The 23,914-nt window shown below is 37.3% G+C and overlaps 3 protein-coding genes across 3 annotated transcripts; all 3 read right to left on the reverse strand.

Annotated features, from left to right (window-relative positions):
* Positions 1-8,609: 8,609 nt before the first annotated feature.
* LOC138893219 (uncharacterized) lies at positions 8,610-11,793 on the reverse strand. Its single transcript, XM_070176996.1, has 4 exons — positions 10,964-11,793; positions 10,163-10,433; positions 9,392-9,721; positions 8,610-9,290 (listed from the first exon to the last, which is right to left on the reverse strand). The coding sequence occupies exons 1-4, from the start codon at positions 11,791-11,793 to the stop codon at positions 8,610-8,612; spliced, it is 2,112 nt and encodes a 703-aa protein (XP_070033097.1).
* A 20-nt stretch (positions 11,794-11,813) lies between these two features.
* LOC138893220 (uncharacterized) lies at positions 11,814-12,641 on the reverse strand. Its single transcript, XM_070176997.1, has 3 exons — positions 12,462-12,641; positions 12,111-12,344; positions 11,814-11,972 (listed from the first exon to the last, which is right to left on the reverse strand). Exons 1-3 carry the CDS (start codon positions 12,639-12,641, stop codon positions 11,814-11,816), a joined length of 573 nt encoding a protein of 190 aa, XP_070033098.1.
* A 4,779-nt stretch (positions 12,642-17,420) lies between these two features.
* Positions 17,421-21,025, reverse strand: LOC104114932 (rho GDP-dissociation inhibitor 1-like). Its single transcript, XM_070175427.1, has 5 exons — positions 20,354-21,025; positions 19,916-19,982; positions 18,477-18,695; positions 18,232-18,356; positions 17,421-17,767 (listed from the first exon to the last, which is right to left on the reverse strand). The coding sequence occupies exons 1-5, from the start codon at positions 20,657-20,659 to the stop codon at positions 17,690-17,692; spliced, it is 795 nt and encodes a 264-aa protein (XP_070031528.1). The 5' UTR covers positions 20,660-21,025; the 3' UTR covers positions 17,421-17,689.
* Between the last annotated feature and the right edge of the window lie 2,889 nt (positions 21,026-23,914).

Here is a 23,914-nt window from a genome sequence, read left to right on the forward strand (position 1 = left end):
TTAACTTAGATAAACAATAAATAGCTAAGTCCCCGGCAGCGGCGCCAAAAACTTGTTGGTTCCCCAAGTACACGCAAGTATACGTGGCCGTCAAGTAATAAAGTGACTCGAAAGTCGAATGTCGAACCCACAGAGACTTAGATTAATCGTTAACTACGCAAACTAAAATTAATTTACTGTCCAAGATGATCAAAAGTTTAACTTTTCTATTACAACTACTATTGCGAAATTTAAACACGTAACCAAGGGAGATATAGATTCTAGGGTTGTGTTCGGTTTATCAATCCTATTGAGTTCGTAATAACACCTGTTAATCCAAATTATCTATGATTGCTAGTTGACCGGATCGTTTTATATAAATAGCATGTTCTCACAATACTATTCGTCTATCCATAATATATCAACCCTATATTTCTATGGTCTTCAATCTATCATGAAATAAAATATAATACGGTATTCAACTAAGCAAGACTGTTAGGTATATTCCTATCCTAACCGCGAAATCTTTCCCCGAGCCACGGGTTCAGAAACAAGCTCTCTCCAATTCTACTCCAATCTAAGCACGACTTTCCCAAGCATAGCATAGACAGTAAATAGAACTCAACTGCTGGCCAAACAATTAAGCAATTATACACAGAATTACAGAAACAACCAAAGATGATAACTCGAATTAACGGTAATATAATTAATAAACTTCAATATTCATGACAACCACAACCCAAGAACGTGAAGTTTAGCTCCACATAGATATGGTAGAAAAATAATAAATCATCAAGAAAAAGTAAAGATTATTAAGTTTGATGGAAAAAATATGAAATCTGATGAATTCCGGCCTCTACGGCAGCTCTGTGCTCTCCCTTCGTCTAAAGTATGTCCAAAGTCGGTCTCCCTAGGTCTCACCCCAAAAATGATATTTAATGACTATTTATAATCAAGTCTAAAATCAAAAAGGAGATAAAATAGACTTAAAACTCGGACCATGCATCACCACGCGAAACGCGCGAAGCACCTCGCGTCAACCCGCGCATCGCGCGCTCAAACGCAAGGAAATTTGCTCGCCTCGCCTGCTGCCTTTGCTTCGTTTTCAATTTGATTTATGCCTAACTTTTACAATTCTTTTCATTTGCTTTCCAATTGTTGTCACTTCAATTTCTCACTTGGATCATTTAAATAATTTTGTCTTCAATCATCACCTAATCATGATATCATAATATTTTTCATCATCAAATAATCTCAAGTCATTCTTGTAATGCATAAAATACACATAAAATCTCTACTTTGCTCCCAATTTCGTCTTTAACGTACCTATACATAAAATAAACTCAATTAAACACAAATATAATATAGCTTAGTATTAAAACACTTAAATATATGGTAAGTAATGCACTAAAAATACGAAATTATAGCCAAATACATGCTCTTTGGCGGAGCATAAGAAAAGCAAAAGAAGATATCCTTTTCAAACAAATATCCCAATGGAATGCAGGAAGTATGCCTCGCATTGCTTGCTGGAACATCATAGAACAAAGTAACTCACACCAAACTGGAGGAATACTCTTTCTGCTATCCCTAATTTAATTTGTCTACATGTTGACATTAATTCATTACCATTATAAGTTTTTTTCAAAAATAACATATAACATAAGTATATATTGGATTAATCCTATATATATATATATATATATATATAGCTTGCATAAAAATTACTGGTATCAAAAACGATAAAATAATATATATTATTTTACTGGCTCTAATACCAGTAATTTAATGCTATATACTACAAAAAAATAAAAAGGTAAATTCGTAAATTGGTAAGATACGGACGACTTCAAAACTGTTGTGTGTATATGTATACACACACCTTCTTCATAAGAAAAGAAATAAGCAAAAGTATTTTAATAGAATATTTATGTAATTTCTTAAAAACATTACTCATTAAGACCATGAACATGCGCAATGTGTGTAACCAAAACTAGTATATCATATAAATGAATAACATCAAAACACAAATACATTTCATATTAAAAATCCAAAAACAAGTCTTTTTTTTTTTTGGGTGAAAGAGATTAGCATATATTAATAATTAGTAAACAGAGTTGTGATTGTTAGAGGGGTACTGGTTTTCTCCGACATAAATTATTTTGAACTATCACTATTACAATCCAAAATAGTTTTAGGTACTACAATTTCTAAGATGTCTGCACAAAAAGTTTTATTTACAAACACCGGAGGAACTTTAAACATTGTTTTTCTTCTCAAAAAATTAGTTTTTGCTCCTTCCTTTGCTAGCACATCAGCCACCCTATTCTATTCCATGTAGCTGTGTTCAATTATCATGCATAACATACAAGTTGCATGACATTTTCAATTAAATCTAACATAAACATGAAAGATTTGAGTTGGAGCAAAAAGGAACACCAGCTAATAAAAACCACACCCATTTTAGGGGGTTTTCTGTTAAATAAATTTTTTTGAAAATGTTCAATTGGATTCTTGGGTTCCAAGCAAAGAGAATATTTGTAAGAAGTCACCGCATTTGGTGACTCTTGGGCTAGGTTTAAACACATATCTCAATTATATATGTGTTTAATTATAACCCATTTTTAAATAATTTCCTCGATATTTCTCTTCTTTAATAATTCCATTTTACGTCACACTTTTTTGTAGTATGTTTTAAAATAAAATAAAATTATGTATTATACTTATTTAAAAGGTTTGTTTTACCTAATGACATGCTCTCCTATAGTTAAACACATATCTCTCTTATCCTTTATTGATTTAAAATTTGCATTTTGTAAAAATGTCTCAAGTTCAATGTAATTTGATCGACTCCAAAAGATTAATCAATCTATTTTCATGTAACTAACAACTCTTCTTTGGTGCTGATCATTACTTCCATTAGTTTTATTAAAATGATTTAATTGTAAAAGTTGGTAAGGGAATAGCTCAGAGAAAGACGACGGACAATTCTTTTTCAAGCAGTATTCCAAGTTTGAATGTTGACTTGAATATGATTTAAGTGTTAAATAACATCTTCAAACTAATTAATTAACAATTCTCATGAGTTTATTATTTAAATCCAACCTAATTATTCTCCTTAACATCATTTTGACCTTGTTCTTTTCAGAAGAAGGCATGTAAGAATAACTCAATAGACAATAGTCATTAAATCACGCTAGAAATGTCAATCTGACTCTGCTGTTAATTGTAGAAAAGGGTGCAGAAGATAGGAACATTAAGTATTCGGTGTCCGGAAATGTCTGACCCGACTAATCTGGATTCACGCTATAAAAAATCTTCTATAGAGTAGTTAGGGCTCCTCACGAAAAGGATTCGATTCTCGAAGCGCAAACTCGAGACATAAAGATTGTATATTGGTTGAGAACTTCACAGGAGACATCTTAGTTCACGACTTAAAAATTTCCCTTAATAACTACAAAATAGATTTAATTATAATTAATTTGTGACTAGTTATATTATCTTCTGGTCACTATCTCACACTTTTACATTAAAATTTGATCACGCCCAACTATGCATTATAAAAATGACAAGCAGTCGTCGCAAATATATCCCGGCTAATAAGTCCGGAGTCGAATCCCACAGGGAATTAACCTATCAACCACAGCTGCTTGACTCGCACAAATTCACGCAATCAATCTTCAGAAATATTTAAATAACACTTTGAATGTTTATTAACTAAATATTACATAATATCTAAATAGGCACAGCTAATTGAGGGCCCTTCAATCAACCACATGAATAATATAGTTGAACAAATAGAGAAAATACTATGGCAAATTTATATTAACGTAACAAGAAAATCATCCTTCAATAGGTTCCATCAAAACCCTAGATTAGGAGTTTAGCTACTCATACTCATAGTAACAATATCCAAAATATTTTGCATAATTCAATTACAAAGTAAAGATGAAAGGATGTAGAAATCGATGATTCTAACTCCTAACAGGTGATTCCACAAGCTATTCTTGCCTCCGGTTGCAAAAGTCCACCAAAAGTGGCATTTTTAGGTCTATTTATATGTGTAGGAAAAGACCTAAATGTGTAAGCAAAGTCCTAGTCAAACCCGAAGATGAAATAAGTCTTCAAAACTCGGACTGTGCACACCCAGACCTGGCCTCGCGGGGTCTAATGCCTGGTGGTCCTCGCCCCAGGCCTGGCGTCGCCAGGTATAAGGCCTGGTCAAGCTCGCCTTCTGCCCCACCTCGCCAGCTACAAGCCTGGCGTCGCTAGGTATAAGGCCTGCTCTAGGCCTGGCTTCGCTAGGTATACCGCCTAATGTAGGCCTGGCTTTGCCAGCTTCTCCTTTTGAAATGCTCTCGAGCACGCTTTCGACTTTTAAGTATCCCTTTTGCTCTACTTTCATCTCCAATTCACCTACACATAAATTGGACTTTATTACGAGCAAATAAAGTATAATTTATCATTAAAGCGTATAAAATGCAAGGCGAATAATGTGCTAAACCATGAATTATAGCCACACATCAATACCCCACACTTAAACATTTCTCGTCCTCGATCAATCAAACTACATTTATAGACATAACCTATTAAGCAATTCCCTTAACTCATTATACCAAGAATCTTTAAAATAGTTTAAGCACAAAGGTGTGATATCCTCGCCTCAAGATTTGACTCACAAATACCATGCCTTATTCACAATTCACTTACTTACTCTAACATGGAGGTCAACGACATTACCTTTTCTTTATAAATCACGTGCCCTCACTCAATCAAAGAGCTTAGTTCCACACACAATGAATTTTTAGAACATAGGAACTCAAGATAGACAAAATACTTTCGCTCTCAGAAATAACATTCATATGGCACAAATGATGCACCATAGGCTTGCATGTAGTATAATACTCTTCTAATCGAGTTCATTCAGTCTAAGATCAAGTAGAACTTTCATTGGTTGTAATGTAGGATTCGGGTCGGGTAGGATACATTTAGATATGAGCAACTACACCTCCCTTAAGCACTTTAATACATATACTTTAATACACAGCCCATACTTATGTCAAACCAAACATTCCACCTTCACTTCAATTTATATTACCCCGTATTTTTTTAAGCACAAGTATATTACTAGCCACCATCATCAAGACTTGTTTTTCATACAATACACTATTATCATTTTTTTTCACTCTTTTTTTTTTCTTCAAGTGGCTTTTATTGAAAACTTTTTTTTTCAAAACAATGCACCTTTCTCCTTATTTCAGTTGTTCCACTCAAAAGCCAACCCACCACCCCACACTTTAACTTTTTCATAATTCATCACAATAAGTGCTCATGAGAGGTGACAAGATTCAATTATATTGTCTATTAAAACAAAGGGGTACGACTTGTAATGTGATTACCAAAGAAATAGGATTAGCGGCTCAATGGGGTTAACTACGATACATAACATTTAGGTGGGTAAACTTTATATATCTGGCTTAATAAAGAAATGCCTATATCACTTCCTAGACTGAACAATACTACTATTTCGCTTCGCATACACACGGGGCAAGTTCTAGACATCAAATGCAATACATAGAATATATACAAAACCTCACACAGACATGGCACATAACTCACTCAAGATTGGCTTCATCACGACACTCCAGTCAAAGCAGTTAAGCAAAATTAAGAATCTATGATTTAAGGTACTTATACTAGAGTCAAAAACCAAGCATAAGCGTCACAATCATAGTACTAACTATTCTCAAGACATAACAAAACTCAGAGATATTGTTGTAATTAAATGCATAGCCCATTGGTTTCTACTCCTAAAAATTAAAACTAACTATACTCGGTTCAACTAAAAACCCTTGAAAAAGAACTGCGGCCCAAAGAAAACCAAGGGGAAATTGCTACACTACCTAAAAAGAAAATCTTTTTTTTTTTGGATTTTCTAACTACAACAAATAACAAATCAAATCACTAAAACCAAATCACTAACACAAATTCTTAAAACAAATGACTAAAACAATTATCTAACGAAAATGACACTTACTAAAACAATAAAAACAAGCAATTACAAGTAATTTCTACAAGTACCCACCCTACACTTAGATCATGCATTGTCCTCAGTGCATGTACAAATTGACAAAACAATAAAAATGAGTAGGGTGCAAGGAAACTCCCTGATCAAACCGCGTCCTCGTCCTCTGAGGTTCTCCACTCTTCATCCTGTGCTTCTTCCTCGTCCTCATCATCGAACTGCTTTGGCTCGGCCTCAGAGTGCTCAGGTGTGTTGATATCCTCATCATCGGGGAGTCTGTAGCCATCACCTATCTCAACCAGTTGTTGGGCATGAGTATTGAGCAGGTGTCGCTGCTCCAATAAGGTCCTCTCCTCAGATGTAGCCGGCCGACCCCCTATCCTCAGCTGCAAATCCATCATCCCATAGAGATGGGCCATAAAACTATCATCATGAGCATTGCGATCGGCATCTGTCAAAGATGTCATGGCAGTCTCTTCTTTCAGTCGTAGACTAGTGATGTCCGTATGTCATAGGGGCTGATCAATGGTGTGGTCAAACTCTAGCTCCTCCGCAACCTCCTCGTGTTTTAAGAACTGAGTTAACAAATTGGCAAATGGAATTCGATCGACCTTCTTACTCGTTCTGACTAAAGACATCTGGTAGTGGATCAGATGACCCACATTCACCCTTTGACCCGTCATAAGGAAGTAGAGCGCACATGTCCTCTCACGGCTAATGAGCGTGTCATGATTGCACGGTAGGAGACATGCATTTATCAATTTAAGCCACACTTGAGCTTCCGCCCTTATCTTCTTCTTGGGGAACCTCTTGTGCCAATATGTTTTCTTATCCCGGACTCATGCTGCTATAGAATCGACATCACAAAGCATGTGTCTCAGCTATCTATATATAGGCCGGCGAATGAAGTGGACCAATGGCTCCACAGGAACATCCGGAGAACCTAAAAAGTTACATATGGCCGTGGCTGAAAAATCTATCAATCGTCCACGAATCGGCACCAGCTGTTCAGTATCCTGTGGATTAAACCCTGCATAGAATTCCCAGACTAGATTGAGATTAATATCCCTTGTGTTCTTGAATACATAGCTCAACCCCAAATCCTGGATGCCCCTCCAAATTGCCTGATACTTTGCTTTCAAGTTGCGTTCATGGATAGCTGCTTTCGGGTGTACATGTTTAGGCCTACAGCGCCTGTACCAATCCTTAGTATGCGAGGGTATGATGTCAAACTCCCGTTGGCCTTGGGGTTGGACGCATGGCTGCTACAGCTGCCACAGCTTGTGCTCCACTCAGACTGGAGGTAGTTTCTCCCCTTTTTCTCTTCTTTGGGGGAGGTGCGGAGGTCGCCTTTGCTTTAGCCAGAGCAGTGGAAGTAGCCTTTCCTTTGCCTGTGTCTTTTCTCAGAGGCATCTTCGTTCCTACACAAGTGATCATTAATCAGTTAAAACTGTATTACATATTACACACATAGTCTTGCCCAACTTTCCGAGGTTACTCAGACTTTACCTCGTATTTTCTTACCATTAGAGTCAAACAACAACACATGGGCTGCCCGTGAGCTACCCCACACTTAAGATTTTATCGTGGTGCATGACTATATAATACTAGTTTATTAATCCCGAAGACTCAGTCTCCAATGGGGATAAGGAATGTCATTGATGCATTATAGCAAACACTTAGCATGCAACTAGTGCCATGGGAGTGCTTATAGGTGTGAGGGATTGCCTCACCCTCCCAAATCGGCTTGGGGGTTCCGTACTATCACATGTTCATATAATCGCAGCACCATTCCTATGGGGTTCATGGGGTTGGGACACACAAATACAATACTACAATGAAGAACAACCACCAAATTTTTGTGTCTAATTGCATACCTTTACCCAACTCAAAATTGCAAGGGAAATAGAGAAGAATCATACCTTAGAAGCTTTTGAGGGGAAGGAGTTGCCTGAAAATTGCTGGTGAGACAAGGGGAGATTTGTGCAGTGGTGAGAGAAAAACTGGTGAAGGGTTAAGGGTGTTTGAGATTTTTTTTTCTTTTGCTGTGTGTTTGGTCTAGGTTAGGTTAGGTTTTTTTTTTTTTTTTTTGTATTTTGTTCAGTCTTTTGGGCGTGTAAGTGAGGAGGTTCGAATAAAATAAGGGGAGAAAAATTAAAAGAGGCCGAAAAACAAAGACTTACCTGGCATCGCCTGGTGCATAACCTCGTGTAATACCTCGCCTCGCCATCTCAAACGCGAGCCTGGAGGCTTGCTGCGCAAGGCCTGACGCGCGAAGTACCTGGCCTCACCTCTCGCGACGCGAGCTCAAACGCCAGCTCTACCTGGCCTTACCCCTCGCGGCGCGAGCTACGTCGCCCGGTTTCCTTCATGTGACGCTTATAGCTCTGCTCGTATCGCCCAAAATCACCTGCAAACTTGTTAGCACCTAAAAACGAAAAGAAAAATTCTGACTACACTAAAAATCAACTACGAATTGGGTTGCCTCCCAATAAGAGCCTCAGTTAACGTCGCGGCACGACGAATACAACATTATAACATTACAATGGGTTGCCTCCCATGAAGCGCCTAATTTAACGTCGCGGCACGATGCATATAATTGCACTTAAGGCTCGCTTAACCTTGGTGGCTCGAGCAAATGAGTCACCGACACTACTTTCACATCTTCCATGCCCAAATAATGTTTTAACCTGTGCCCATTGACTCTAAACATGCGAGAGTCATTTGCTGCAGCAATCTCTACGGCTCTGGTCGGGTGAATCTCTACCACACTAAAAGGTCCTGACCATCTTGACTTTAATTTACCCGGAAATAATCTCAATCTTGAATTGTATAGCAATACCATATTTCCAGGTTTAAAACTCCACTCAAGAATATTTTTATTATGCATCATTTTCATTCTCTCCTTGTATAATCTTGTGCTCTCAAAAGCATGGTAACGAAACTCATCAAGCTCGTGCAATTCTGTGACTCTACTTGTACCCACAGCTTCTATATCGAGATTCATCTGCCTCAATGCCCACAAAGATCTATGCTTCAACTCCACCGGTAAGTGACATGCCTTACCAAACACCAATTTATATGGTGACATGCCAATCGGAGTTTTGAAAGCGGTACGATAGGCCCAGAGTGTATCATCTAATTTTCTCGCCCAATCTGTTCTTGTAGCATTCACAGTCTTTGTCAAAATGCTATTTATCTCTCTATTCGAGACTTCCTCTTGCCCACTCGTTTGTGGATGATATGGGGTGGCAACCTTATGGCGAACCTCATACTTTTCTAACAACTTTGCAAATGCTCGATTACAAAAGTGAGTGCCTCCGTCATTGATTATTGCCCTTGGAGTGCCAAATCGGGTGAATATATTCTTTCCAAAAAACCAATTACCCCCTTTGCATCATTTGTAGGGAGTGCTACAGCCTCCACCCATTTTGACGCGTAGTCCACAGCTACGAGTATGTACTTGTTGCCGTATGAGCTGACGAAAGGCCCCAGGAAATCGATTCCCCATACATCAAACACTTCTACCTCCTGAATTGGGTTCATAGGCATCTTATGTTGGCAGGAAATATTCCTAGTTCGTTGGCATTCATCACAACCCTTCACCCATAAGTGTGCATCTTTGAACAATGTCGGCCAGTAGAAGCCCGACTCCAGCACTTTCGCAGCTGTCCTTACTCCCCGGAAATGGCCACCATATGGTGACGCGTGACAAGCCTGCAAAATAAAAGATTGGTCTATCTTGGGGATACATCTCCGGATCATGTTATCAACACAAATCCTGAATAGATAAGGCTCATCCCAATAATACATGCGGCAGTCACGAAAGAACTTTTTCTTTTGAACAGAGGAAAGGTCATAGGGAACAATACCGCTTGCCAGGTAGTTTGAAATGTCTTCATACCATGGCGCTACCTCAAGACTCGTGGCTAGTAGTTGTTAATCCGGGAAGGTCTCCACAATCTCTTCCACGTCAACCTTGTTCTCGGCTCCTTCCAGCCTGGACAAATGATCAGCCACTTGGTTCTCCGTTCCCTTTCGGTCACGAATTTCCAAGTCAAATTCTTGCAGTAGTAGCACCCATCGAATCAGGCACGGCGTTGAATCCTTATTATCAATTAATTACCTGAGAGCAGCATGGTCAGTATAAACAATTACCTTAGAGCCTATCAGGTATGACCTGAATTTGTCAAATGCGAACACCACTACTAGCATCTCCTTCTCGGTCACCATATAATTCAGTTGGGCACCACTCAAAGTTCTACTAGCGTAGTATATTGGATGTATGACTTTGTCTTTGCGCTGTCCAAGCACTGCTCCCACAACATAGTCGCTTGCGTCACACATCAGCTCAAACAGTTGCTCCCAGTCAGGTGCAACTATGATAGGTGTTGTCACCAGCCTCTTCTTTAATTCCTTAAAAGCTACCCTGCAATCATCAGAAAACACAAAGGGTGATCCTTTTCAAGCAATTTACACAAGGGGTTAGCAATTTTTGGAAAAATCTTTTATAAATCTTCTATAGAAGCCGGCGTGGCCCAGGAAACTTCTTATTGCTTTGACGGACGTGGGTGGTGGAAGCTTTTTGATCACATCAACCTTGGCACGATCTACCTCAATGCCCTTACTCGACACTAGGTGACCCAAGACTATACCTTCAAGTACCATAAAATGGTACTTTTCCCAGTTGAGTACCAGATTCGTCTCGACACATCTTTTCAGCACTATTTTCAAATTTCTTAGGCAATCATCGAATGAGTCTCCCACTACCGAGAAATCATCCATAAAGACCTTCATGATGTCCTCAACCATATCAGTGAAGATGGTCATCATGCACCTTTAAAATATGGCGGGTGCATTGCATAGGCCGAATAACATCCTTCGAAAGGCGTAGACGCCATATGGATAGTGAATGATGTTTTCTCTCTATCTTCCGGGGCAATGGAGATTTGATTATACCCCGAGTATCCATATAGAAAGCAAAAGTGGGACTTCCCAGCTAATCTATCTAGCATTTGATCAATGAACGGCAAGGGAAAGTGGTCTTTTTGGGTGGCCTTGTTCAATCTTCTGTAGACCATACAAATTCGCCATCCCGTGACTGTTCTTGTTGATATCAACTCATTGTTCTCGTTTTGCACTACAATCATCCCACCTTTCATAGGCACACATTGGACTGGGCTGATCCAGTTGCTGTCGGAGATGGAGAAAATGATCCCCGCATCTAACCACTTTATCAATTCCTTTTTCACAACTTCCTTCATGTTGGGGTTCAGCCTTCTTTGATGTTCTCTGGAAGGTTTGTGGCCATCTTCTAGTAGAATCTTATGCATACAGAAGGCCGGGCTGATACCCTTAATGTCTGTGATGATCCAACCAATTGCAGTTTTGCACTCACTCAATACCTGCAAAAGTTGTTCTTTCTGCATATCTAACAAACCAGATGAGATAATAACAGGTAAAGTTGAGTTAGGTCCCAAGAAAGCATACCTGAGGTGAGGTGGTAGCAGCTTCAGCTCCAACTTTGGTGGCTCTTCTATCGATGGCTTAGCTGGAGGATTTTTTCTTTGTTCTAAGTGCAAAGGACCAAATTCGAGCTCTCTTTTCCAAAACCCTTGGCCTTCAAGAGCCAGCACCCATTCCGCCAAATCCTCTCCATTTACTTCATCTAAGTTCATGAGACAAGCTGCTAGAGGGTCTTTAGCGTTCAAGGTTTTATCTTCCTCCTCCAAAATTACATCCACGGCTTCTATTAGAGAGCAGTTAGGAAATTCACTTGGTCGCCGCATAGATTTTTGCACGTTGAATGTTATTTCTTCATCATTAAACTCATTTTGAGCTCTCCAGTCTCACAGTCAATTAAAGCTCTCCCAGTGGCCAAGAATGGTTTTGCCAAAATTATGGGAATCTCCTCATCAACCCGGCAGTCTAGAATGACAAAATCTGCTCGGAACACAAACTTCCCAACCTGTAATAATACATTATCAAGGATACCAGAGGGCCTCTTCACTGTCCGATCAGCTAGCTATAGTAACATGGACGTGGGTCTAGCTCTTCCAATGCCTAACCTTTTGTAGATATCCAAGGGCATCAAGTTTATGCTTGCCCCTAAATCACAAAGTGCCTTAGCAAACGCATAGTTGCATATTGTGCATGGGATTGTGAAACTCCCTCGATCAGATAACTTCTCAGCTATGGGTCTCGTCACAACATCACTACATGTCTGAGTCAGTGTAACCGTGGCCAAGTCTTGAAAGTCGAACATACGAGACATCAAGTCCTTCATCATTTTTGCATAACCAGGCATTTCCTTTAAAGCGTCAATCAATGGAATGTTAACCTAAATTTGTTTCAACATCTCCAAGAATTTCCTCTACTGCTCATCTTTTTTATATTTGGCCAATCTCTGAGGGAAGGGTGCTGGAGGCCGCTTCTTTTCTGTGATTTGATTTTGAACTTGCTCTGGCACTGTTTCTACTTCCTTCTCTTGCACTGACTCAGTTTCCTTCGCGACCTCTTTTTCTTTGCTTGTTTCAGCTGGCGCATGTTGTACCGTCACCTCTGTCAACCCTGTTGAATCATCTATCTCAATGGGTACTGGCATAAGTATTTCAGTAGGCCGGCTTTCGCAAGCCATCTCTTGCTCCAGATCTAGGTCTCTACCATTTTGTAGACCCACTGCCATAAGCTGTTTCGGGCCCTATTCTTTCGGGCCCTTGGGGACGATTGTTTAGAGCCATAGAAATCTGTCCTAATTGAATCTCAATACCCTTTATCATTGATTCATGTGAGTCTACTCTCTGTTGTATTTTTCCCGTGGACCCAATCAGTTGTTGCAGCATTCCCTTAAGTTTAGTAAAACCATCATCTTGTCTCATAATCTGTTGTTGTTGAGGTTGTTGATAAGTCAGCTGCTGATTTTGCTGGTTATAACCCTGTTGCCTTTGGTAAGGCACAACTTGACCCAGTGGTCGCATAGCTCCAGGATTGTTGTTGTTATTGTACTGCTGTTACGCTGGTCTATATTGTTGATTCTGTTGACCCCAATTCTGACCACCTTGCCTCTGTCCCCCATAGTTGGCTACATAATTCATATCTTCTGATAGTGCTGGTTGTCACCTTCCGCACTCCACAAGCAAACATATGGTTGGTTAATGCATGGTATACATAAGCCCCCATTAGTTGCGTCAATTATGTGAACATGCTGCTTCTGGCCTGATTCATCAATCTTCTTGGTGAGGATACTCATTTGTGTCATTAGAGTGGCCATATTCTCAGGTTTGGAGTTGTTTGGATCCAAAGCCACTGAGTGAACTACCGGAGTGATCGTAGAGGCTCTTCTCATCCATCCTGAGTTTTGGGCCATCTTATCAAGTAGAATATTGCATTCTCCGAATGTTTTACTTAAAAATGCTCCACCTGCTGAAGCATCAACATTGGCTTTTAAGCCGTCAGCTAGTCCCATGTAGAATCTCTGCCCCAACATCTAATCCGGAATGCCATGAAGTGGACACTTAACCAGCATACCCTTAAATCTATCCCACGTTTCTTGTAGTGATTCTGTTGGTCTCTGCCTATAGCTCAATATATCACCAATCTGTTGTGCAGTTTTATTGGGTGGGTAGAATTTGTTCAAAAATTGCTTGACTAATTCCTCCCAAGTAGTGATGGAGTTTATGGGGAGTGAATTAAGCCAAGTCTGAGCTTCTCCTGTCATCGAGAATGGGAACAATAACAGTTTTATTGCATTCGGTGTCACGTTAGGTTGCCTTTGCGTGACACATATCGATAGAAAATTCTTCAGATGCTGCTGAGGATCTTCAATGTGTGACCCTGAAAACAGTCCCTTGTTCTGGAACAAATGTAGCATGTTGTTTGTTATTTGAAATGATTCTGTTTGTATTTAAGGGACTGCAATTGCGGTTGCCAGATTGTCGGCAGTGGGTTGTGCCCAATCATATAATGCTGCTTCTGGTACAAGAGGCATCACACCCTGATTGTTTGGTTCATTCGCATTATTTCTGTTGTTGATTGGATTTTCTATTCCGTCATCCATGTCTGGTTCGATTTGTTCTGTTAAGTTTTTTGATGTTTGCTTTTCTTGTTTGCATGATTTACTGCCTTGAAAACTTTCTCAGGATCTGATAACACTCCGAGCAGTTCACCAGTTCTTGAGGAGTTCCTAGGCATGCACCCGTAACACCCAAGACTACAAACGTTAGAATTTTAATGTATTTTATTTAGAATGAAGAAAATTGACTACACTAAGAATTCCGGCACTTCTTTTAGCTGCAATTAATAACACCGTTAACTCCCCGACAACGACGCCAAAATTTGATCACGCCCAACTATGCCTTATAAAAGGACAAACGGTCGTCGCAAATATATCCCGACTAATAAGTCCGGAGTCGAATCCCACAGGAAATTAACCTATCAACCACAGCTGCTTGACTCGCATAAATTCACACAATCAATCTTCAAAAATATTTAAATAACGCTTTAGATGTTTATTAACTAAATATTACGTAATAAAAATGCAATAATAAATAACTAACTACAAACGGTTTGTAATCAAGAATTGGAATGATCTAAGGTTATGATTTCCCTATTGTCGAAATCTTTTTTGCTACGTTTTCTATAAATTCGCCTAAGTCTTCTCTATCGATCATGAGCACTATGACTGTCGTAACTCTCTTCCGAGTAATTACCATAATTTACTAGATATATTCTCCCGAATTATGCTAGCTGGCATTAAGTACGACTCACTCAGATCGCACCAAGATTTTGTTTCCCTAATCCCACCTTTAAACCCTTCGTATTGATCCCTCATATACGTTAGGAGTGATATTGTTCAACAACTACCTAAATATGCACTCTCTCCCGAATAATACATACTAAATAGGCACAACTAATTGAGGGCTCTTCAATCAACCACATGAATAATATAGTTGAACAAATAGAAAAAATACTGCGGCAAATTTATATTAACGTAACAAGAAAATCATCCTTCAGTAGGTTCCATTAAAATCCTAGATTAGGAGTTTAGCTACTCATACTCATAGTAACAATATTCAAAATATTTTGCATAATTCAATTACAAAGTAAAGATGAAAGGATGTAGAAATCGATGATTCTAACTCCCAACGAGTGATTCCACAAGCTATTCTTGCCTCCGGTTGCAAAAGTCCATCAAAAGTGGCCTTTTTAGGTCTATTTATATATGTAGGAAAAGACCTAAATGTGTAAGCAAAGTCCTAGTCAAACCCGAATATGAAATAAGTCTTCAAAACTCAGACTGTGCACGCCCAGACCTAGCCTCGTGGGGCCTAACGCCTGGTGGTCCTCGCCCCAGGCCTGGCGTCGCCAGGTATAAGGCCTGGTCAAGCTCGCCTTCTGCCCCGCCTCACCAGGTCTCTCACCAGCTACAAGCCTGGCGTCGCCAGGTATAAGGCCTGCTCTAGGCCTCGCTTCGCTAGGTATACCGCCTGGTGTAGGCCTGGCTTTGCCATCTTCTCCTTTTCAACTGCTCCCGAGCACGCTTTCGACTTTTAAGTATTCCTTTTGCTCTACTTTCATCTCCAATTCACCTACACATAAAATGGACTTCATTACGAGCAAATAAAGTATAATTTATCATTAAAGCATATAAAATGCAAGGCGAATAATGTGCTAAACCATGAATTATAGCCACACATCACTCTGCTTAGACACAGAAAATGTCTGAAAGAAGAAACATTTTTCCATTATTATTTTTTTGGTTTTCCACCTGGTATCTGGTACCTGCATTGGAGCCCGACTATCTCCGAATTTGCGTTGTGTATGGCTCTATTCCAGGGAAAGCGCTCCCTACCAATGATTTTTCCATACCCAGAGCTCGAACCCGAGACCTCTGATTAAGGGAAGAGCAGTCTCATCCACTGTACCACATCCTTTGATGGTATACATTTCTCCATTAATTTATATGTAGTGTTTCTTTATTTTTTTGTTATCAAAGAAAATAGTTGTAATATACTATCATTTTAAAGTTAACTTCAAAATAAGTAAAAGTTGATCTATAAATCATTTGAACCACTTACTCTTCATTAATACTCCTATGTTTACCAGGTGGTACAACTTTGAAGGACCAAAAAGTAATGACTTTTGATTATTTATTATCATAATAAAAGGACTTCTCATGATTTATCTATTTATGGTACAGTCAAATCTCTCTATAACAGTATCCTTATATAACAACACTTTTCTATAAAAGCCAAGCTTTTTCGGAATCAATGTTTATGTTATGTTAAAATATAGGTTCTCTATAACAATATTTCGCTATAACATCCAAAAATATTCGGAACAAACCAGACTGTTATAGAGAGGTTTGACTGTAATACCATGTTTTTAAGTTAATTGTTGTTTGGATTGAAGGACTTGAAAAGAAAAAGGACAAATATGGACGGAAGAATTTCCTTGCCCTTCTGAATAAATCAAGTGGTCTCTACTTTGGTTGTTGGTAGTGAACTATCAACCTCAAGCCTTTTTTTTTTAAACCATTTCACTCTGAAACTCTTATCTTTTGGTTGCCTCAAAAGTATTTGTCAAAACATAGTGTTTCAAATTTTAAAAATTTAAAACTTTTTTAGATAATTCAAAAATCTTGAAGGGTCAGCGGCGTACGATACAGAACTCGATAGATATTAGCTCATCCCACTGCCATTCTCCGTTTAAAAGCTAAGTTTTTTTGTGAGCCTAACCTACACATCACGCGTTCGCTATTACTACTAGACCAAAACCCTGAAAACGAATAATTTTTTTCATAACCGAGAAATCCCTGAGGACTAGTGGCCCACGGTTCGAAGCTCGACAAAAATGGGCTTACCCTTCTACCCTCCTCACTTACCACTAATCCCTGAGGACTAGTGGCTTTTGTCTGCGACATGGTTCGAACACGGTCTTGGAGGGGAACATTCAAAACTCTTAGTCCACATCATTTAAATAATTGTAGAACTCGACATGTATTTTTAGGTCTACCATACATTTACACGAGGCTTATCTCAACAAAAGTAAATATAAGAACCAGAAGGGTCTGGTTACCATACAAATGACACTCTTTTATAGGTTTTTACCCAGAAAAATCATGAACAATCATGCCATTGCATAAATGTCAAGTTAAATTATGGGAAAAGATAGTGGCAGAAGTGGTTGAGGTAGCCAAAAGAAAATAACAAGTGACTAAAGTCAAAAGAGAAAAGTAGCCAAAGAAGATAACTTTGACAAACTTTGGTTGGAAGGTAAGTAAAAGGATGCAATATCATAATGAGAAAATTAAGAAAAATGTAGATGAACAAAATCTCTAGATTCTTGAAAAAGATATCTTCACAGTTTTAGAACATTCAAAAAGAAATACAATCACACATATGCACATGAAACTTGATTGAGAGAAAGGAAGAAAGAGAGCCTTTTGTTAATCTGTCACATGTAAAAGCTCAAACTTTATTGAATAGACACTCAACAAAACAAGAACCCCCCAACTGCTAAATTCACTCCTCTTTCATCATTTGATGTAATCAATTGTAGCAGGTAGTTCTCTCTCTTTCCCCCTCTTTTTTCTCTTCTGTAAAACTAGCAGAAAAAAACTGAGATAATTGTGACGAACGAAAACAAGATTAGTATGGGGGGCAACAATTCAAGTCATGACGTCATTCATTTTTCCTGCCAATCTTTCTTGATTTCAAATGTATAGTTGATCTCCAAATAGCACTTGTTATCATCATCAAGAAACTGCATACAAAGCAAAAACAAGAAAAAGGACTTAATTTGGTATTGCTTAGAAGCACTTTTTAGCGACGCCTTATCTTCTAAGGGCCAAAAAGATATACATGTGAAAACGTCCGACAACCTACAAATTTCAGTTAGGGTGATTGTTACAATGCAAATGTTGTGTACAAAACTCTAGTAAACCGAATAACTCTGCTTCATTTAGTATTTTAATGTACTTGTCCTTCACTGGAAGACTTTAAATTAGTAGAAAACAAAATATAAAAGAAGAATGAAGGGAAACAAAAAGTGGTCCCCTTGTATGAGATTCGCCAAATTCAATGCATGATAAGCTTGCAGATTCGCTCATAACTAAGCCATGCACAAGCTTCATAATTCAGTTTCTGGCGTTTATAGGATTAGTATGTGTACTGAATGGTTAGATAAAGAATATGATAAGAGCATTAAATAGAAAAAAGAAAAATTACCTTTGTCCTAGCAGAGTAAGATCCTCTCGCAAAAATACCAGAAGGGGTGGTGTCTTCTGGCATTTCATGTGTATAAGGCTCCAATTGAGGACTGAATGCCCCGATCATTTGTTTCGTGCTGTCCACTAAAATAACATTTGTGAAAGAAGGAAATACATTAGTTAAAAACATCAAGAATAAACTAGTTAGGCCTAAGAATTAACATATTGACATAGAGGTGGAAACGTGAAGGGGCGGAATAGTACCTTTGATACCGGTTTTCCAAACTGTGTTTGTGTATTTAAGACCAGTCACTATGTTATTGCTGACCTGGAATGTAAACTTTAGGCTGTATTTGCTCCCTTCTTTCAGGACGAACCATGGGCTCTTGGGATTTCCGTCCGCAGGGATAGGGAGAACAATATCAGATCTACCAGGGGACTTAATTTCAAGGCTCAAGATCTTCACTTCTGGATCCAGGGATTCTACATTGTACAACAGGTCACGAAAACTATCAAGATTTATATCAAACCCTTGGTTTTTGGCGCAGAAACAGAAATGATTCTCAAATAAATTAAAGGGTCATCAAGATTTTACCAACCACAAGACCCTATTGCGAAGTTCCATATTGCATTACAGAAAATTTTGGAGTTCCTCACCTTAACGTAATCTTGAAAATGAAAGCAACACAGAAGGAAGTATTCACTCACCATAACCGAAGTACAATGGCTTACGACGCAAATTACTGGAATTTGGTACTATGACCGTGAGAATAGTATTAGCAGTAGAAATGAATAATCATTTAACCCATTCTGCATATCAGGTAGATTATTAGTGATTTTCTATTCTTTACCAATGAAGTTAATTAAGATGGAAATCCTTGAATTAAAAGGAAAATGGTGTTTTCCTGGATGACTCCACCAAACTGTTTATTTGATTCGTTGATACTCAATCTCTCCGGTCGAGGGTCCATCGAAAACAGCCTCTCTGCCCTTCCAGGGTAGGGGTAAGGCTGCGTTCATAATACCTTCACAGACCCCATTGGTGGGAAATCACTGGGTTTGTTGTTGTTGTTATTGTTGATACTCAATCTCATTAACATGGAATTCTTTCAAGCCCAAGCAAATCTTTACTAAATATCCCAACATAAGCATGTACCAACTGATCAATCTGACTAAAGATATTCCCATGAAATAAGATCCAAGAAATTTTTCCCTTTTTTCTTTTTTTAGATGCATTTGGAAACTTCACATAGGAACAGGTCCAATTTTGTGGTAAAATTTCACATTCTATTTCAAATTAAACGCTGATTAATTTTGGCGTCCACAGAAAATTTTGGGCTTTGTTTCCAGAAGAGTAATGTGAAAGATATCCAATAGTCCACATCGATTTGTTATTTACTACAAAATTTCAAAATGCATTCTGAGTTAATCCATAGAATTTGACAGATAATAGTTGTACCATGTATTCTGCAAACTAAAAGCAGTAACACAAGGGGAAAAAAGAATTATTACAGGAACAGATGCAAGAAAAGCAAAAAGATTTCAAATTTCATGAGCTCATTAAAGAACAGGATGAAAACTCCCCAATAGGAGGAAAGCAAAGCTTCAAAAATATACATATCCACATTACTCTTTCCTCAAAAAATAAAATCAGAAATTTAAGAAATTTAACAGAGCAAATGTTGAAGATAAAACAATATTACCTCCAACAGCATTAATATCCACACTTCCAAGGAGCTGCTCCTTCCACCTTCTCAAACTCTCATCATCCTATAAACCACCATTGTATCAAATCAGATCAAATCAAACACCACAAAATAAACATTAAAAAATGAATAAAGATAGCATTTTTGTTCTCCTTTCAAGAAAACAAAAAGGGGGGAAATTCATGAAAACTTAAACACTAGGTGATTTCTTCCCATCTTGGAGGTAGCAAGTCTCCTAGAAAGGTAGCAAGTCTCCTAGAACTAGTCGACGTAGGCGCAAGCTAATCCCGATACCACGGTTATCAAAAACAATCATGAATATTAAACACGAGGTGATTTCTTTCCATCTGTCCATAGCTTTGTCCCCGAATGGGTGGGAGGTAGTAGGTACGAGAAAAAGGAAGAACAATGAAATGTTAAAAGAGAATAATACACCTTATCTTTTTCAAATTGTTCTTTGAGAGTACATTGAGGACCCAACTCAATCTTGTTATTAGTTTCATCATCATCCTCTTCTTGATCAGTTGTGTAAATTGAACTTTCACTCATTTGCCTACTAACCCTATTATCATTATTATTCCCAACAGTTTCATTCTCAATCTCAGGGTCAGAATCACCCACAATAATTCCTTTATTACCCTCAGAATTTGCAGCTGCCCCAACTTTACCTTCTACATTTTTATCATCAAAACCCATTCTTTTGCTGCTGCTGCTTTCAGCAACTCCAACAGCCAAGGACATGAACCAAAAAAAAAAAAAACAGTGTTCTTGAAAAAGAAAAAAAATGGGCTTTTACTAGTTTTGTTCTAAATAGATTTTGATATTATGTTACGATTATGACAAGAAAAGAACAGAACTAGAAAAGCCCAAAAAGAAAAAACAACATTTTGAAGAGAGTCTAAAAAGAATCTCCCTTTATAAAAAACAAGAAAATTTTTTGGTCATTTTTCAAAAAAAATGGTTAGGATGTGAAAATGGTCAAAAGAGAATCCAAAGAAAAGAAATACCCTGAAAGTATTACTACAATGGTAAGAAGAAAAAGACACCAAGAAAAAAGAGAGAAAGAAGGAGAAAGATTTGGAGGGGTTGGGTTTGTTTTGAGGTGCAAAATGAAATGGTTATGTGGTGATCCAAATATTGTGAGAATTTAATTGTTGCAAAATATGAAGAATAATAATAATAGAAATAATTAAAATTAATAATTTTTAATAACAATAATAATAAGAGAGAAAAACGGTGGAGAGATCGTGAAGGTCATTTATTAGGAAACAGCTTGGGATAGGGTGGAAGAGAGAGAGATTCAATTCAACTATATTTTTGACATCTTCTCATTGGACAATTATTCATTTGAGGGCTACGTGCATCTCTTCCATTCTATAATATCCTTTACCTCAAACCGTTATTATAATTTTTCCTCACCTTTGTTTTCTTTTTTCCTTTTCTTTTGGTACAATTATATGTATGCCGACTAATTTAGATTCGCGTCGTATAAAATTTGTCCACGAATTTTTTTCTATAACAAATAAAAGCCCATTTATCAGTCTACTACACCTCTTTGATTGGTTAGGTCCGGATCATTTGTTTCCATGTACTATTAAAGTAACTTGTTCGTAGGGCAGCAGTACATAAAGTCATGTTCGTAACGCGTTGGGATTATTTAGCTATTGTGTTCACATAAGCAATAACCATAAAAAAACCCGAACAATTAGGCAATATTCAAGAACTTAAAAGGGCTAGCTATATCATAATCATTATATTCAGAGGCGGAGCCATGATTTGAAACTTATGGGTTTAGAATTCTAAATCTTTTAAGTTATTGGGGTTCTAATTTAATAATTTTTACAAATTCAATAAAAACTTTTAAGACAAATGCATAATTTGAACCAAAACTACTGGGTTCGACCGAACCCACACGTTCTACTCTCCCTCCGCCACTGATTATATCGTATAACTTTTCGTTTGCTATGGCTAGGTCCCAAGCTTTACTTTGTTCTGATAGTTAATTCAGATGGTGATCATGGTGATCATGGCGATCTTGGCGTTACTGAATGACGTCCTTTGTTTCTTTCGGAGGTGTTGATCGGCAGCGAGGCAGAGATAACTAAATAACACATGGAATATGGCAATGGCAACTGCATGTCATGGAAGGAGATGACCTAGAATGTAACAAGAATCAAAATGAGAGAAGTTCTATTTGAAATTTGAAAACCTTTCTTCTATTTCCTCATACGTTATGCAAAAGGGGAAAAAAGGATAGGACCACCACAAGACTCAAGATTCAATATACATAATTGCATATTATTAGATTAGGCCGTTTATATCATACATTTTAATATGCGATTATTTTTCTGACTCTGCATGAACGGAGAATATTTTGTGTACCGGGCTGCCTTTTTTACTAACAATATAAAGTTTCGAAGACATTCTATGCTCTTCAAAAATTTTATCTTGTACTTTTTATTCCTATTGACCAACTTCTTGCAGAGATAAGTTCTAGAATCTAATTCTATGAGTTCGATTTGGTGCTTCTACCACAATCGGTTTGATTTACTAGGTTGAATATTTATGATTTTGTGCTTATTTAGCAAACATTTTAATAAATATATATAATTTGAGCTAAAATTATTATGCTCATAACTCATAGCTTACACATTAGATCCGCTGTTGACTCCTTAATATCATCACGAGACATGTATATATACTTACAAATATTCACTCATAAGGATTAATAAAGCTTTGTGCAATAGTTAGCGGAGTTTTAATTGTAATCGAAGGAGAAATAACTTTTCCAAGAAATAGATTTTTTTTTTTTTTTTTAACATTTCTGGAAAAGGGGTTTCGTTTTCAACTACACATACATTTCTTTCCAACAAATAGAAAGGTAAATTAATAGGCAATGTCATGGCTCATGACTGAGATGTTATTTTCAGTAGATTGAACATTTTTTTATGACCATAGCTATTTATTTTCACGTGACTCAACATAAATGGCTTCAGAGAATTTATTATTGATATTGACATATGCATCTATAAACCGGTATTAAGAATTTAATCTAAAACCTACATTAAAAATGATTATTATTATATTTTTCAATGATATATTTCCTGAAAGAATGGAAAATGAAATTTTCGAATGTTTATTTCATATTTGACAACATCAATTCATACCTTATTATAAAATATTAGATAATTCAATTGAAATAATAACTTGTTAATTTAATTTCCCCAAAAAATCAGTAATCATGAGCTTGGTATTGGATAAATGTTTGGAGAAAGGTATGTGAAATAATTAGTAGGGTAAAGAATTGATTTTTGCAACTTAATTACATCAATAATAATAATGAGAAGAAGATAGGGATGGGAGTTTTAACCAGATTGAAATTATTAATGGGGCCTTAGAATTTATTTTGAAACGTGTTAAGAACTTCTTGGTATATTCCCAACGATTTAATTATAATTAGCATGATTAATGAACGTCCTAAAGGAGTATTAACTATGAGTAATGATTGGTGAATCCTTTTGGAAAGAATCACGCTAACATAATTAAGGAATATTGTGGAAATATTTTTTCTTGTTTACTCTTTTTCTCCTTTCCTCTAATAGAGAGCAAAGTTTAGAAACTTAATGGGCAAACATCTAGTAGCCATAAAAGTGTAGAAAAATCATATATTTTTTTTTGTATATAACATACAGAAATATATAGAGATAAAAAAAAATCGACAATTATTTTAAGAATAATTATATAGTGTCATTTTCCGAAACTTTTTATTTTCCTCTTTCTTGCTAATGATGGTTGGTGGTCAAAGAAATACTAGACATGACAAGTTTAAAGTTATAATGTTGTTGTTAATGAGGACACTATTGTTACCATGAACACATCAAAAATCACGGCTTCTTCATCATGGAAATGCACAAGTAAATTAATAAGGTTGGTTGTATGTCCATTAATTTAATTATTTTTTCATTAAATTAATAAGGTTGGTTGTATGTCCATTAA

Source organism: Nicotiana tomentosiformis, chromosome 5 (genome assembly GCF_000390325.3).
Source record: "Nicotiana tomentosiformis chromosome 5, ASM39032v3, whole genome shotgun sequence".
NCBI classification, from domain to species: Eukaryota; Viridiplantae; Streptophyta; class Magnoliopsida; order Solanales; family Solanaceae; genus Nicotiana; species Nicotiana tomentosiformis.

Coding starts and splice junctions, on each gene's coding strand:
- LOC138893219 (XM_070176996.1), bottom strand. CDS start 11,793: ATGCGGCGACCAAGTGAATTTCCTAACTGCTCTCTAATAGAAGCCGTG. Junction 9,722..10,162: donor CATACCTGATAGGCTCTAAG/GTAATTGTTTAT, acceptor TTTATTTTGCAG/GCTTGTCACGCGTCACCATA. Junction 9,291..9,391: donor CTACAAATGATGCAAAGGGG/GTAATTGGTTTT, acceptor GCATTTGCAAAG/TTGTTAGAAAAGTATGAGGT.
- LOC138893220 (XM_070176997.1), bottom strand. CDS start 12,641: ATGGCTTGCGAAAGCCGGCCTACTGAAATACTTATGCCAGTACCCATT. Junction 12,345..12,461: donor TAGAAACAGTGCCAGAGCAA/GTTCAAAATCAA, acceptor AAACAAATTTAG/GTTAACATTCCATTGATTGA. Junction 11,973..12,110: donor AGGCACTTTGTGATTTAGGG/GCAAGCATAAAC, acceptor GTATTATTACAG/GTTGGGAAGTTTGTGTTCCG.
- LOC104114932 (XM_070175427.1), bottom strand. CDS start 20,659: ATGTCCTTGGCTGTTGGAGTTGCTGAAAGCAGCAGCAGCAAAAGAATG. Junction 19,983..20,353: donor AACAATTTGAAAAAGATAAG/GTGTATTATTCT, acceptor GGTGGTTTATAG/GATGATGAGAGTTTGAGAAG. Junction 17,768..18,231: donor CTTACTCTGCTAGGACAAAG/GTAATTTTTCTT, acceptor CTTTGTATGCAG/TTTCTTGATGATGATAACAA.